The 17,746-nt window shown below is 44.3% G+C and overlaps 1 protein-coding gene across 1 annotated transcript in view; it reads left to right on the plus strand.

Annotated features, from left to right (window-relative positions):
- The window catches only part of ARPC2 (actin related protein 2/3 complex subunit 2), an 855,630-nt gene that overhangs the window by 263,449 nt on the left and 574,435 nt on the right, over positions 1–17,746 (plus strand). Inside the window, exon 4 of the mRNA XM_044074812.1 lies at positions 13,356–13,401. Coding sequence (XP_043930747.1) covers positions 13,356–13,401 — 46 coding nt within the window. The remainder of the gene's footprint in view (positions 1–13,355; positions 13,402–17,746) is intronic.

The following is a 17,746-nucleotide window of genomic DNA, read 5'->3' on the forward strand; positions in this document are numbered from 1 at the left end:
TTGCACATGACAGCAGTCTTTCGTAAATCTGATCAACTTTTGTTTTCTTTGCTAAGCCATTTTTAGGGAAACCAGTTTCAAAGGTGATTCTCGCTAGGTGGATTTCCCTTTGTATCCTGCAAGCATATAGAGAGCTTGGTTTACCAGAGCCAGTAGGAGTTCATGCTTATTCTACACATTCTATGGCAACGTCTGCTGCATTCTGGTCTAGAGTTTCCCCGGATGACATTTGCTCAGCGGCTACCTGGGTGTCCTCTCACACCTTTATTACTCATTATAGACTGGATTTGGTGTCTAGAGGAAGGGCTTCCTTTGCCTCCTCAGTGCTCCGGAATATCCTTCCGTAAGGGCCTCCCAAGATTTCGGGTAGCTGGGGACTCTGTCCCACAGGTTGCTGATCAAATGAAGTTAACTACTACTTCAGATAAAGAAGTTATGTACTCACCATAATGTTCCATCTGAGTAGGGAAACTTAATTTGTCAGCAACCATCCCTCCCTCCTTCCCCCTTACCTTGGCGATTATTTTTGCTGAGCTCGATGTTCACGAGCTTGAGGTTTGTCCTTGGTTCAGGGGTCTCAGGTTTTAGTTTGTTGGTGTCACGTGTAGAGTGGCAAACTCTATCCGAGGATTAGAAGGAGGTTGCAGTGTAGTATGGGTAGGGGGGAGGAGCTTGGAGCTTGGATCTTTTTGCTTGGTATGCTGCCGGCTCGGATCTGTGTCAGAAACCCACAGGTTGCTGACTAATAAAGTTTACCTACTCAGATGGAATGATGTCCTTCATGGATGCATCTGCAGTCAAAACAAGTGGGTTGTCCTGTCGTCAGGCAGCCCTTCAGTCGGCCGGATTCCAAAGTCCGGGTCCGGCTTCGGCTGATGTCGCACTCCACCCGACGTCATCTCTGTTGGTCTTCGGGTATAAAGGCATCAGCCGACGCCATTTTCCTCAGTCTTTCTTGCCGTGGCGCCAAGCAGAAGCTGTTCGCAAGTGCCGGTCGGTCGGATCCAGAGATTACTTCTACCGAATACTACTTGAAGACTTCTAAAGCTAAGTACCCGTTGGGGACTCTTTCTTGCCTCAGCCGATGTCAGAAAAAGTTAACAATTGTTTAAACTGTGGGAAACAAATACCTCATAAAGATTTCCACTCTTACTGTCTGCCTTGTTTAGGCCCAGCCCACGTAGCAGCCTGTTCGCCTGTGCTTCCTTCAACCGACGCTTAGGCGCCGGTCGGAGTTCGCAGAACAGTTTTCGGTTCTGATTTTGCGTACATTATGCCGCCGGATCCTCCGACTACCCAATCTGGCAAAACGCAAAGATAAAGACCGACACTCGGGTCCGGTTTCGGCCGAAACCTTGGTCAAGCAAATCATGAGTGTCTCGGTTTCGGCGAAACCGAGAAAACTGAACAAAGTACAGCTGAACCTATTCCTACAACTGAGGCCCCTGCTACAACTCTTGAAACGACTTCAGAAATTTTACCCACTACGGTGGTTGACTTATCAGACACCATCCCCTTGGATGTTTCTACCCCAGCACGTGGTGCTGCTAGGCCTCCAGCAGCCATGTCCATTAAGGCCTTCGCCAGGGCTAAAGCTGCCAAGACTACTAAAACAGTGCCTGTTAAACCACCCCCATCCAGACCCTCTTCTAGTTCTCAAATGCTTACCTTGGCAGAAGATTTAATTTCTTTAATTAGAGGATCTCAATCTCACCCAGACAGGGCCTCTCAGCCCCCAGAGAAGAGACCTAGGGCAGAGCCCCCCGAGCCAGTGTCCTCTGATAATTCTGCTGATGAATCAGACATAACTGACCAGCCAGAGGCTCCCTTCTCCAATTTTGAAGATTCTGATGCTGAAGAATCCATCCCAGCTGCTTCCCACCAGAAGAATTTTCCTTTGGGAAACTTTGCATGCCATGAGAACAGTTCCAATGGCAGCAACAGGATTTTCAGACTCCAGAAAAGACTTAGGACCTTTCTGCACCTCCCTCAGCACAGGCCCTTGGCTATACCCCTGTTCTCTGTGGTGGATGATGCTTTCAATGATGCTTGCTCCCCTCCAGATTCTTTACCCCAGCCCCTACCAAACCAGACAGATTTTACAGGGTGCCAGATACTCATCACCACCTTTACAAGGCTCCACTAGCAGACCCAGAAACTATATCGGAGGGAGCCAAGGCAGTAGCCACCATAGCTAAAACCCTATTCCTTCTGAAAGGGAAGCAAGGTCATTAGACAGATGGGGTAAAAGGTCTACACTTCAGCTACTCTCTCAGCTAGAGCTTTAAACTGTCAGTTTCACATGATACAATACCAAGAGTTTATGCTGGATCAGTTAACTAAAAACTAACCACTGATGAATCTCTTGATAAGAAATATGTATTAGATATGGTAAATAACATACAACAGGTTAGCAACCATTCCTTAAAATGTGGCTATGATGCACTGGAGGCTTCATTTAGATCAGCCATGACAGGCACAGTGATAAGAAGGCATGCATGGCTAAAGGAACAAGCTTTACCGGATCATGTTAAAGCTAAGTTGCTAGATGCTCCTATGGACAAGACAAGTTTGTTTGGTACATCTGCCCAGCAGGTTATGAAGAAAATGGAAGAAAAGGCAAAATCTGTTCAAACTGTTAAAGATTTCTTGCAGGTTCAACCCCCAAGGTTTAGCAGGAACTGGCCTGCCAAAAATTGGTCCTTTCCTGACTCCACAAAATTTCAAAGGGGCAGGAATAGACGTTCCAGAGGCAGAAACCAATCCAGAGGAGGTGCCTACAGAGGAAGACAGTGGCAAGGTAACAACAGAGGCACATACACGTCCACTGCCACTACATCAACACAACCACAGTGACTTAACCCTAAACCCGCCTACCAGGGAACAAATAGCAGCTCCTCCAGGCGGAAAGTTAACCTTATTTTCAAAGAACTGGCACTACATAACAAAGGACAAGTGGATTTTACAAACCATAGATCAAGGTTACCGGTTTCACTTCCACACTATTCCAGTCAAAAGAGGAATGCCAAATCTACCTCCAAATCAAAAAACAGAGGCTCTACGCCAGATAATGGAGTTAGCAAACATGAGAGCTGTGGAAAGAGTGCCAGCAGCAGAGCAAGGAAAGGGTTCTACTCCAGACTATTCCTAGTTCCAAGAAAGGAAAAAGTTGGAGACCAATTCTCGACCTGTCCACCTTAAATACATACATCATTGTCCCAAAATTCAAAATGCTGACCCTACAGCAACTTCTTCCCATGCTGGGCAAGGAGTCTTGGCTGGTAACTCTAGATCTCAAGGAGGCATACCTGCAAGTCCCCATTCGACCAATCTGCAGAAGATACCTCAGATTTCTTGCAGGATCAGAGCACTATCAATTCTCAGCATTGCCTTTTGGCTTATCTACTGCCCAGAGTATTCACAAAATGCCTGGCATCAGTAATCGCCCATTGCAGACTTCAGAATTCAAATTTACCCATACCTGGACGACTGCCTGCTACAAGGGGACAACAAAAGCAAGCTGACAACAGATTTACAAAGGGTCATTTACTGGCTACAAGCACTGGGATACACAGTCAATTTACAAAAGTCAAGGCTAATACCATCCCAAACAAGGACTTTCTTGGCTGAATTGGACACAGTAAAACAAATGGCATTCCTGACTACAGAAAAACAAAAAGAACTCCCTCTATACTTCTTGGCACTAACAAAACTGAACAAGTTAACAGCAAGAAAAGTACTGCAGGCCTTGGGCTTCATGGCATCATGCATAATCTTGGTTCCATTTGCCAGACTACATATGAGAAAACTACAGTGGTACCTAAAGAATTTATGGTCCCAACACAGACACAGTCTAGAAACAGAAATCCCACTAATTCCATGCTTAAAACAGGAGTTCCTATGGTGGGCTCAGGCATGCCAGTCAAACCCAGGCCTACCCTTTCGCAGATGTCAAGCAAGCCGGACCATCACAACAGACTCTTCAGACCTAGGATGGGGGGCACACATGCTGGACAAATGCGTGCAAGGATTGTGGACACAGGATCAACTTCAACTGCACATCAACCTAAAAGAAATGCTGGCAGTAAAACTGGCAATCCAAAAGTTCAAACCATTTCTCAGAGGGCCAGTTGATGATAAGGACAGACAACACCACAGTCATGTGGTACATCAACAAACAGGGAGGCACTCATTCATACCCCCTATGCAGAATGACCTTGGAGCTGTGGACCCTGGCACTCAGCTACAACATCCAGTTACAGGCAATATTTGTACCAGGGAAAGCCAATACCCTAGCAGACATATTAAGCAGAACCACTTCGGATGCCCACGAATGGAAGCTTCATCCGGACATCTTCAAGACCATCTCAAAGAAATGGGGAATGCCACAGATAGACCTATTCGCATCACCTCTCAATCACCAGCTCAAAAAATTCTGCACAAGGACTTTCCACCCACTAGCATGGAAAGTGGACTCGCTCTCTTTCAACTGGAAAGGCCTAACAGCATATGCATTCCCGCCTCTTCCTTTGATACACAAGGTACTACTAAAAATCAAGGAAGAACGTCCAAGGATAATCCTGATAGCTCCAAACTGGCCAAGACAACACTGGTACCCACTACTGAGGAGCATGTCTCGGAACAATATGTGGACAATTCCCCTGATGCCTTTGATGTTAACGCAGAACAACTACAGCATCATACATCCAAACCTAAAAACCTTACAACTGACTGCATGGAACATCACATAACAGCAGCTATTCCAGAACTTTCCCAAAGAGTTAAAGACATTATTCTGGAAGCACGCAGACCTTCAACAAGAAGGAACTATGCTGGAAAATGGAAAAGGTTTGTCATCTGGAGTGCGGAAAGAGGAAAAGATGTGGCAAACATAGATATGCGTAACATTCTGGAGTATCTGGCGAACTTCTTCATTCAGGCCTGTCCTACTCCTCCATCAAGATACATGCATCAGCTATTTCAGCAGAATACAGCTTTGATACACCTGTTTTTTCGCACCCTTTGCTCAGACAATTCCTCAGAGGAATCAAGAATGTAAAACCTCCAAGGAAACCACCATTACCAGCTTGGGATTTAAACTTTGTGCTAGAAAAGTTGACACTAGCACCCTTTGAACCAGCAGCAACAGCAGACCTACAACACCTATCATGGAAAACTGCTTTCCTACTGGCAATTACTTCAGCAAGGAGGGTTTCAGAACTACAGGCCTTAATGGCAGTGCAACCCTTCCTAATCTTCCACCAAGATAGTATCCATGAAGACTAATCCTACATTTATGCCTAAGGTGGTATCCAGAGTGTCTTTAAACCAGGCAATCCACCTTCCTACCTTCTTTCCCAACCCACAAAACAGAGGGGAAAGAATACTGCATACCTTGGATGTACATAGACAGCTACGCTACTACTTGGACAGAACAAAAAATAGCAGAAAGACTGACCAACTTTTTGTAGCCTATGCAACAGGAAGGGAAGGAAAAGCTATTTCCAAACAGACAATCTCCAAATGGATAGGAAATTGCATACGATTCTGTTACTCCTTCCATGGAAAACCAATTCCACAGAACATAAGACCTCATTCTACAAGAGCAACAGCCACTACCACAGCCTTCTTACGAGGAGTGGCAACCAAAGACATTATTGAGGCGGCTACTTGGACCTCCGTGCATACATTTGCCAAGCATTATAATTTGCCTCTATATTCCAGATCCCGAGCAGGGTTTGCCTCTGCTGTACTGCAAGGGATCCTAAACACACCATAATCTACCTTTATCCTCCTCCCCTAGTTGGCTATGGTATTCTACCCACTTGTTATGACTGCAGATGCATCCATGAAGGACATAGTACAGTTTTGTACCTACCATAAATGTAGATGTCCAAACTGGATAGCATCTGCAGTCAGGATTACCCTCCACCATCCCTCTGTGGTACTCCTAGGGTGTTTACCCTTCTAATAGCTAGCTGTTGGGGGAGTCTTTTATGGTGTATTTGTTTTGTATATGTACATACATGCTTATTGTTGTGTTTACCTCTATCTATTTGGAAACATTGGCATCTATCCAAATTTTAGCCTGCAAGAGGGCTACTGGCATCTGGGGCAAGAAACACTGAGGAAAATGGCGTCGGCTGATGCCTTTATACCCGAAGACCAACAGAGATGACGTCGGGTGGAGTGCGACATCAGCCGAAGCCGGACCCGGACTTTGGAATCCGGCCGACTGAAGGGCTGCCTGACGACAGGACAACCCACTTGTTATGACTGCAGATGCTATCCAGTTCGGACATCTACATTTATGGTAGGTACAAAACTGTACTTTATGGGGAGTACATAACTTCTTTTTTTCGAGTTTCTGAACCGAAGTCTTCAACTAAAAGCTAAGTATCCCATTGGGGAAACTTTTTTTCTTGCTCTAAACGATGTCAGTAAAAGTAGATAATTGCATTTCTTGTGGAAAGCAAATGCCTCCTAAAGATTTTCATTCGTACTGTATTCCTTGCCTAGGCCCTGACCCCAACGTACCTCGCTGTTGGTTTTGTGCCTTATTTAAACCACAAACTATCTGTTGTCTGTATATTTTCGTTTCTGAATATTTTGTTGCTCAGTTAAATTATCCCGATATGTCTTCGGTAAGCCATCCGACTACCGACGTTTTGAAAAAATGCAAAGGTAAAGACAGCGACAGGCCACCGAGGTCCAAAACTGCCGACGCCGCTTCTCCTAAGCCAGTCTCCAGTTCCGCCGGTACACAGTGAGGTGCTTTTCACAACCCCTGATACCCGCTACTTCAGATTCACAGGCCTCTACTGAGACTCATTCGGAGTCCGGTATGCCGTGAGATGCTTCAACTGTGGAACCTGCGGATGTCTCTACTTTGGATGGGTCCGGAGCCACTGTGCAGGCACTGGCTTCCGAGCGTGTATTCAAGCCCTACTGATTTGCATATTAAACCGACGCCATCATCTTCTTCAAGGCCTAAATCTCGAACCATGCCTAGAAAACTGATGCCCAGACCGCATGGCCAGGCCTCTATGCCTAAAAAACAAATGATAAGAATGGCTGAAGACCTTATTACTTTAATCAGGGGAAGCCAACCTTCCCCCTCTGAGACCTAGGACTGAATTTGCTTATGATACTTCTGACCAAGACTCTGAATTTTCTGTTTCCTCTGATGACCAGGATTTACCCTTGTCTACCTATGAGGATTCTGATGCAGAGGACTCTATTCTCCTCTGCATCCCCCCAGAGGATTTCTCTTTTGGTGAAACCGTGCATACCCTCAGGGAGCATTTTTGTTGGGAAAGTCAGGATTTCTCTGATTCTAAAAAGAGGCTTAGGGATTTCTTACTCCTGCCCCAGCACAGGCTTTTAACCATACCTCCTGTACTAGACATTGTTGATGCCTTTTCAGAATCTAGCTTGGCCCCTGACTCTTTACCCCCTGCTCCCAGAAAACCTGATAGATATTACAGGGTCCCTGATTCTCACAAGTTCCTTTTCAAAAATCCTATTGTGGATCCTGAGACCATTTCACAGGGACCCAAGGGCATTACGGCTACTACTGCCCAAAATCCTACCCCCTCTGATGGAGACTTCAGGGCTCTGGATAGATGGGGTAAGAAGGTATACACTTCTGCAACTTTGGCCATTAGGGCCTTAACCTGCCAGTTTCATATCTTAAAGTATCAGCAGCATATTATTGGATTGCTTAAGCAGAAAACTATGTTAATTCTTGATTGTGCTGAAAATAAGAATTTACAGGTTTTACTGCATTCAGTGAACAAGTTGGAAGACATGCTTTGCAATGTGGTTTTGATTCACTAGAAACATCTTGCACGGCTGCTGTTACTGGGTCTGTACTTAGAAGGCATGCTTGGCTTAAGGAGCAATCCTTGCCAGATCATATTAAAGCAAAAATTATTGGATGCTACCTTAAATCAGGACCGCCTGTTTGGCAACAAGGCAGAAGTTGTTCTTAAAAAGATGGAGGAAAAAGCTAAATCTATTTAGACTGTTTAAAGATTTCGTACAAGTACAACCACCAAGGTTTACTAGGCATTGGCCTTCCAAGAATTGGTCCTTTCCTGCCTCTTCCAGACCTTCAGTCCAAACCCAGATCCAGCAGAGCACCCAGGCTTCAGTCCCAGGGTACGCACAGGACTAAGCAGTGGGGGGCCTCCACTTCCAAATCTGGGAATAATAAAGCTCCCCCCTATGGTAAACTGTCTCAGTGAGTTATTTTTAAAACTTCCAAGCACTTCTCAACTGGCTGCCCCTTTGGGGGGAAAGATTGCTCTTCATGCAAAGAACTGGGAACTCATTACCCAGGACAAATGGGTTTTAAATAGTGTCCCAAAGATGCAGATTTCTCTTCCACACGTTACCAACACCAAGCGGGTGACCAGATCTACCCCCAAATCAGTGGCCAGAGGCCCAAAAGCAAGTACTTTCTCTCCTAAGTATAGGGGGCTATTCATTTGGTACCAGAAGAGGAAAAGGGACAAGGTTTCTACTCTAGACTTTTCCTGGTACCCAGAAAAGACAAATCATGGCATCCTATCCTGAACCTGTCTACTCTAAACACTTTTTTGGTGATTCCAAAATTCAAGATGCTGACTCTTCACCAGTTGCTTCCTATGCTAGGCAAAGATGCCTGGTTAGCAACACTAGATTTAAAGGAAGCATACCTGCACATCCTAATCGGGTAATCTTGCAGAAGATACCTACGCTTCAAAGCAGGCTGCAAGCACCATCACTTCTCTGCACTGTCCTTTGGCTTATCTACTAAAGAGCCTAGCTCCAGTCATTGCATTTTGCAGGAAAAGAAATATTAAAATATACCCATACCTGGATGATTGTCTAATTCAAGCAGAAAGCCAGGACATACTTTTGAATAATCTGGCCTTTGTACAGAGTGCTAACTTGTCTGGGGTACACTATAAACGAAAAGAAATCACACCTGGTGCCCTGTCAACAAATTATATTCCTGGTTGAATACAACTTCCCAGATGGCTTTCCTCACGCCAGAGAAACAAATTCATTTGACTAACTACTTCAAACAAGTGGCCACAAAAACCCTATCTGCAAGGCTGATACTACAAGCCTTGGGGTTCATGGCCTCCTGCATTCTAATTCCATATGCAAGACTGCATATGAGGAAACTACAATGGTATCTAAAAAGCCTATGGTGTCAATATTCTCAGGATCTAGAAGCAGTGATTCCTGTTGTACCTTGCCTACATCTACAGTTCCTTTGGTGGGCAGAGTCCTGCCACCAAAACAAGGGACTACCATTCACACTACCCCCTGCCGCCCAAACCCTAACAGACACATCAGACTATGCATGGGGGGGCTCACCTGGCAGGGAAGTGCATTCAGGGCAAATGGAACCCAAGTCAAATGCACCTGCATATCAGTCAAAAAGAAATGTTAGCTGTACAGAATGCTCTGACAGTTTTCAAGGACCACATTCTTCCAGGACAATTAATGGAAAAGACGGACAACACCACTGCTGTGTGGTACATAAACAAGCAGGGAGATGCACATTCTTACCCCCTCTGCAGACTAGCCATGGCATTGTGGAATACAGCCTTGAGCTACCAAGTGCATCTACAAGCTCAATTCCTGCCAGGAAAACTAAATACACTTTCAGACGGACTAAGCAAAAACCTCCTGGATCCACACACGTGGGAACTGGAACCAAGGATTTTCAACATGTTGACAAGCAAATGGGGGAGCCCAGATACAGACCTGTTTGCCTCCCCCCAGAACTGTCAATTGGACAAATTTTGCACAAGGACTCCCCACAAACAAGCATGGAAAGTGGATGCTCTGTCCTTCAGATGGAAAAAACAATCAGTATATGCCTTTCCTCCTCTACCTCTGCTCTCCAAAGTACTACTAAATATCAAACAAGACAAACCAAGGACGATTTTGATTGCACCAGACTGGCTACACCAACACTGGTGTACCCCCTCTTGCACAGTGTGTCACTGTTGGCCCCATGGCACCTGCCTCAGATTCCTACCCTGTTGTTTCAGCAGGAGAACCAGGTTCTGCACCCTCAGCTTCAAACATTGAACCTAGCAGCCTGGCTAATTACCTAATCTCTCCTTTACCATCCCTCAGTAAACCAGTGATTGATATCATCTTGGAGGGAAGGAGGCCTAGTACTAGGAAATCTTATACTGAGCAATGGAAAATATTCTGTGCATGTAACCAATCTCAAGGGATGAGCACAGCAGTGCCCAATTTACCTCAGATTTTACAATACACCCTCCAGTGCAACTCTTTTGCGTGTATACCTTTAACTCCCAGTGGGCGTGGCTTGAATCTTTAAAAAAGGAATTTAGCACCTTACAATTCTAACAAATACTCATTGACATAGGTCAAATATCAATACAGCTGTGTTTGCCATCGTGTGCTTTTAAGATAAAATACTCTGATACCTTGTACGTAGCATGGTTTTGGAGTTATTAATGCTAATATGAACAAGCAATATTTGACGCCTAGAGGAGCAGTAGGAGGTAACTGCAGATGCACCTGGAGGCGTCACTCGGATGTAATGAGTTGAGATGCTTCACAAGGGCCTGTCTTTCAACTCCATCAAAATTCATGCCTCAGCCATTTTAGCTCATTATAACACAGAACCTCCCCTCTTCTCTCATCCACTGCTCAAGCAGTTCCTCAGAGGGGCCAAAAATTTAAGACGACCCAGAAGAGCTCCAACTCCAGCCTGGGACCTTAACTTTGTATTGGAGAAACTCACTCTTCCTTTCGAGCCAGCTGCTACTGCAGATTTACAATTCCTTTCTTGGAAAACAGCGTTCCTCTTAGCAATCACTTCTGCAAGAAGGGTATCTGAATTACAGGCCCTTATGGCAGTGTAGCCTTTCTTTCACACGGACAGGGTGTTCCTCAGGGCCAATCCCTCTTTCATGCCACAAGGTGGTATCCAATGTGGCCCTTAATCAGTCCATTCATCTGCCAACCTTCTTTCCTAATCCACAGAACAAAGGGGAATGCATACTGCACTCCTTAGATGTGCACAGACAAATTAGATTTTACTTGGACAGGAGTAAACCTCAAAAGAAATCTGAACTGCTGGTAGCATTTGCTGCAGGGGCAGAGGGGAAGGCTATGTCAAAGCAAACTATTTCTAAATTGATAGGCCATTGCATTAATTTCTGCTATAAGCACCATGGAAAACCTATTCCACAGGGGAGATCAGACCCAACTCTGCCAGGGCTGCATCTGCCTCTACAGCCTTTCTCAGAGGCGTCCCTACCAGGGACATCCTAGAAGCTGCTACCTGGAGTTCTGTACATACTTTCACCAAGCATTACCATCTGCCAATTTTCTCTAAATCCAGAGCTGGCTTTGCCACTGCAGTATTGCAGGACCTTATTGTTGGTCCTAATGCTATCTAAATTCCTTCTCCCATCCTTAGCTTTGGGAATCTACCGAAATGTGATGACTGCAACAGTGAAACACGAAGAACATAGTACAGTTGTATCAACTTACCATAAATGTAGATGTTCGAGTGTATTCACTGTTGCAGTCCTGGTTACCCTCCCTCCAGCCCCCTGACTTCTTTTGGCTGAACCTCTACTCTCCTTTACTATGCTTAAAAGCTTTTTGGTATATTTGCTTTTTTTGTTGGAGGTATAACCTTATTTATTTATAGATTTAATTAGAAAAACTGATGTAATGGCATCGGCTATACCCCTGACGACCTGATGTCATGGAAGAAGAGACAGCAACCGACGCAGGACCCAAGACTTTGTTAATCAGGCCGACTGAGGGCTACTGCAAGCAGATAACCCAAATGTGATGACTGCAACAGTGAATACACTCGAACATCTACATTTATGGTAAGTGTACACAGCTGTACTGTATGAATACTGCAACAGTGAATACACTCGAACATCTACATTTATGGTAAATGTACACAACTGGACTTTGTGTCCCTCTGTGTCATTAGCATTTATTAACAGGGTGTATGTTAAGAAGTTTCTAGAAGTATTAGTTCATAGGTATATATTAGGCTAATGACCACTAGGGCCTTTATAAGCCTGGCCATGCAGTCCAACCCAGTTGTGTCCCTATGTGTCATTAGCATTTATTAACGGGGGTATGTTAGGAAGTTTCAAGAAGTATTAGTTTTGTAGTTGTATACTAGACTAATGACCACTAGGGCCTTTTATAAGCCTAGCTGTGCAACCCAACCCAGTTGTGTCCCTGTACACCATGGGCATTTATTAGCAGGGGTATCTTAGTTAAGAAGATTCTAGAGGTTTTGTGGGGGCAGGGGGTATATTAGGTTAGGCATTACTGTCTGCTTCTGTCTGTCAAGAGACATGGGGGGGGGGGGGGCAGACCCAAGGTCAGTTTTTGATTTGTTATCCATTGGTCAAAATTATGCTGATATAGGGTTAGGGATGGACTTTGCTTCATGTGGTCGGGGAGCCTGTTCCAAAGCATGGAGATCTCCTGAGACATATCTGTCTTGCCAACATGCCTTATTTATGTGGCAAATAAAATTTAAATCCTTGCATCTAGGGGTTCTGATCCCTTTTGTTTTCTGGATATGCTAAAGATCCATGAGAGATGGATCCAAGGATGCTTTGTAAGGTAGGCATAGGTTGCTTCTCGGTTGCATGTAGGAGACCGTATTCCTGCTTCATCTTTTTTTCACTGAATACACACTCCACCTGGAAGTACAAGACAAATTGCACGCACTAGGAAACCTTTTTTCCTATGTAAACTGTTGGGAGTTATTCCTTATTGTATGGATTGTAGAATGCATGTTAACGTTTGTTTTGTTATTGCTTGCTTTCTGGATTTTATACCTGGCCTGAGCCTAAGATAGTTCCTGCTGGGTCAGTGCTGTACCCCCGTCAGTAAGTCTAAATAAAATCAAGTAGATGCCTTCAAGTATGACTCATTGTTAAAAAAAGGTACTGCATAAATAAAGCCGCCTTTACCTCTTAAACTTTAATATGACTTAGGTTAGTGTTTGGAGTGTTGATAAACACTAGTTCTGACTTTCTAACAAAGTTTCACCTTGCTCCAAGTGTGCAGGGTGAGTATGACAAAAAATGGGTAGATGTGTATGTTCAAGATGGACAGAGAACTGCATGTTTGGATTTCCAAATTGTGTGAATTGTAGTCTTGATTTAAAGCAGCACATTTAAGATGAGCTTTGCATCTGAGCCCTGATCCTTGTGGAATTTTGTGGTGTAGCAGGGTCTTTCAAACACAGTTACCCAGATAGGGCACTGTAATGCTTGGCTGCATGACTGCATTGAAGTTGAATTGTTTTTTTCTCCCCTTTTCAGCTGTTGAAAAGAGTATACGGGAGCTACCTGACTACTACTGAATCAGGTGAGATATTCTGTGTCTGTACCTTCCGACTTGAGTATTAACATCCAGATGTTGTTAGCTAGGTTGCATTCTTGCACAAAATAAAGCACAAAACTGCCACCAAAGCTTTAGAACTCACTTGTCCTGCACAAAAAGAATCCAGAATAAAGCACAAAACACTAAGACTTGGTGACAGCTGTGGGATGCAGTATAAAAATCTTTATTGGACACAGCTTTCGTGGGCAACCCCACTTCTTCAGATGTCTAATACATATTAAAACAACCTTTAGTTTATATATGCACCCTCTTCAGACACTTGACTAAAAACAACCAATGCCTTGTACTAATGTGACTAAAAACAACCAATGCAGCTATCTCCAAGTCCTGGTGTTTTGTGCTTTGTTGTATAACATGTCCTGCTTTGAAAATAATGCTTCAGGGCCACTTGCTTCATGTGAAATGTATAGCTGCTTTACTTACTGATATTTAGAAATCGACTGTGACATATTGGCAGTATGAGTTGTCAACATTTGCTTTGTATCGCTTTGACAGTTTTTCTTTTTTGAGCAGACTCTTAATGAATATTTGCAGCTGTGCTTCACTAGTGAAATAAGAAATCTAAAGATGGTTTGTCTTTAAATTGGTAATAAAGGCTCCAGGTAGTGCTGGGAAGGGCAGAGTGCGAGCTCAAAGGGATTTTTTTCTTCCATCAGATGACTATTATTAGAGGTTGATTTAGTAGTCGGGATAGCTGAGCTCAGTCCTTCCAGTTTTGTTAGTGTGTGTTTCTCTACAAGCACAAAAAAAACTTGCCATACTGCTGAGGTCCATTTTCAAAGGGGGCCCAGGGAGAAGGAATACTACCAGAATGCTTAAGTTAATTGTCTAAATGTCACAGCTAGAACATTACGGATGTAACAGTGGGTCACACTTACTGATACTACTCTGGATTGCTGTGCTTCATCTGACCTCTCTTCTTTGTGAAAAGATGGCAGAAGTTGGGTACTGCATTTGGGCCTGGGGTTTTCCGTTGAGCTTTTCTTAATTTTGTCTCCACTTCTGTGGCTGTTACTTCACCCATTTATTTCATACCCTCTACGTAAGAGCTCTTTACTGTTTCTTTTACTTGTATCCATTCAGCATCTTCATGTTTGACAGGGTCTCCATAAGTTTGTGTCTTTCGGCTTTTCCCGGTTAGGGGTCGCCACAGCGGAACTCCGGTCCGCTAATGATTGGTAGTGGATTTTTACGTACCGGGTTACCAGCCCTGACGCACAACCTTCAACGAAGGCACGCCCCATTCACGTATGCCTCCACACAGAAGATGCTCTAGCTGAGAATCGAACGAGACAACGTCTTGCTATGAGGCGACAACGCTACCGCAGCACCACCACTCAAAATGTGCCTATTTTTTTTTCTCTTTCTGGTGGTGAATCTGTTTGTCTTTTGTTTCTTAATTCTCTATAAAATCTATTTGGGTCATTCATAAATTGCTTATCTTGTGTTCTTTCCCCTTTATATTTATCTGCATAACTTCTAAGCTTTTCTCCCACGTGGAGTCGGAAACTCAAAGTATTGGAGCCTCAGATAACATTCTCTCAGATGGTTCTGGAGCTGCTGAGCAGGCACCGGCTTCTGAGGGTGTATTTAGACCTAAACATCTTTACATTAAACCAACTTGAGCTTCAAAGGCAAAGACTAAAGCGTCTTCTAAAGCAAAGAAACAAACTCAAGAGCCATGTGGACAGGCCTCTATGCCCAAAAAACAGATGCTCAAAATTGCCGAAGACTTGATTACCTTGATCAGGGGTTCCCATCCCCCTCCTGATAAGAGGCCTAGGCAAGAGACCGACTATGAATCTTCAGATCAGGTTTCTATTTCTTCTGATTTCTCTTCTGATCAGGAATATTCTCTTCCCCCCATGAGGATTCTGATGCTGAAGAATCTATACCTTCAGCTTCTACTCCAGAGGACTATTCTTTTGGGGAAACCTTGCACCTTAAACCGTAGCACATAGCTCACAAAGTCAGTGTGCCACACAGTCACAGCCCTTAAGGCTAAACAACACACCTAATACACTTTTGTAATAGGTGAATCTATTGTCGGACACACTGACGTCCCACTCACCAGGCTGAACAAGGAGGTCACTGTAAGCTGCCTGTCAGGTGCCAGGATCCGCCACATAACACAAGCACTCTGGTCACTCCAAAGCAAGTGCAAGTATGACTCCGTCATTGTCCATGCTGGTGTGAATGACCTGAGACGTACCTCCCTGGACTACATGAAAAAAGACGTACAGGAGCTCTTTGATCATGTAGGCCGGTATGACCCTGACTTTGACTAGCATCTTGCCCTCACCAAGAATGATGCCACAGTATAAAGACAAAATGATCAATTTTAACAATTGGCTAAAGTATTGGTGTCATTCAAAGGGGATCCAGTGTCTGTCAGCCTGGGATGACATGCTCGACAAGCCACGTTGCTTCACTAGGGACGGCTTGCACCTGTCACCCCTGGGTTTTCGAATACTGGCTAAGGCTCTTGCCTCCCCCATAGTGCATTTTTAGGCAAGGCTCAAAAGACAAACCCACCCCCATAGACAACACAAAGAAAAAAAAAACTAAGGGTAATGCTGCTCAACGCCAGAAGTCTAAACCTCAAGATGCACACACTCGAGACTCTCCTCCGTATGGAGAATATCGATTATCTGTGCAGTAACAGAAACCTGGTTCAAGGCTCCCGAGAGCACCCTAGGCACTACCAGGCTATACTTCATACCATGCTTTCCGGCCCCAAAATTCGGACCAAACTACAAAAGGAGGGGGAGTATCCATATTTATCAAAGATACCCACACCTCCAGGCTAGTGGCACTGCACAAAGCTTTGGAGACCATCCATGTGCAACTAACAGTGGGCAAAACTGCCTTTCAGTTTGTAGCCTGCTACAGACCATCCTCCCAAACACAGGAACCTCACTCGGCTTTCCTGAGAACACTGGAGAATATGAAGGTGTCTCCAAACACTATTATATTGGGGGAATTCTACTACCCAAACATCGATTGGGAAAACTACTCAAGCCCAAACACCCTAACCCAACAGTTCCTAGAATTTATAAACTCAAATGCTATGGAACAACTGGTCACCACTCCCACAAGAGGGGAAAACATACTGGATCTGGTAATCACCAACATGGGGTCTCTATGTTCCACACCAGAGGTATACCCCTCATTGGTAAGATCAGACCATAAACAAATCTCACTGGACATCCATATTCCATCCCCACCCCCAGCCAAGGAAACCACGGTGAAGAACTTCTCGAAAGCAAACTTCACACTTCTCAAAACTGAAGTGGAATCCTTCAAAGCCCCCGGGCCAGTGGACAGTATGGCCCAAAATGCAGAATCCTTTACAAAAGTATTCTATGGACACCTACAGGAATGCATGGTGCATGCTATCCCAAATAAAACCAAGACTCACTCCTCCAAAGGCATGAGACCTGTCTGGTGGACTCCGGCCATAAATAAGCTATACAACAGAAGGAGAAAGCTACTACATGACGGAGCAAAATCCCAAAAAGGGAAGGTGTCACTGATCAGTACTAGCAAGAAACTACGATCCCTCATAAAATCTTCTAAGGCCAGCTTTGAAAGAAAAATTGCACATGACATTAAAGATAATCACAAGGCCTTCTTTAGTTATGTCAGAAACGTGGGAGGCAACTCCCAGATATGCTCTGAGTTAGTGCAAAATGACAAAATATTCACTGAACCCACAGACATTGCCAACATCCTGGCAGAAAGGTTCAGTGCAAACTCCCCCCCCTCCCCCCCAAAAGAGCAAATGTCTATCCCAACAGAGTGTAGCCTTCCTGAGATCACAGATGCACAGGTGAGAGCCGCCCTCTCCAAAGCTAAAAACACAGCATCAGTGGGACCAGACGGTGTCCCGGGCTGCGTCTTACACGAGCTCCAAGAAGAACTAAACCCTCATATAAAGTCACTGTTCAATCTCAGCCTTTACTACAGGATGTCAAAAACCAGGAAATGTCGACAAACCAACCATGAAAGTCAATACCAAACGGACCAAAAGAAGTGCTTCCACTCGTTTAATACATAAAACGAACCAACGTCATTCCATTCACTGATTTCATTTAAAACAGTTTAAAACAAAAAGCAAAAGAAACCACAATTACGTAAAGCGCTTTTTGTTCGGGTTTTACCCGAACTTCTTCAGACAACTTTCATAAAACTCAGTTCAGTTTTAAATACTTCCTCCCTAAAATGAACCAATCAGAGTAGCAACTTAGTTCCCTTTGTAAATGTAGCTCAGTTTAAAGCAGAATTACTCGTAATTCCAAAAATAAGT

The sequence above is a fragment of the Protopterus annectens genome, chromosome 6.part0, assembly GCF_019279795.1.
Source record: "Protopterus annectens isolate FY-2018-M chromosome 6.part0, PAN1.0, whole genome shotgun sequence".
Taxonomy (NCBI): Eukaryota; Metazoa; Chordata; order Ceratodontiformes; family Protopteridae; genus Protopterus; species Protopterus annectens.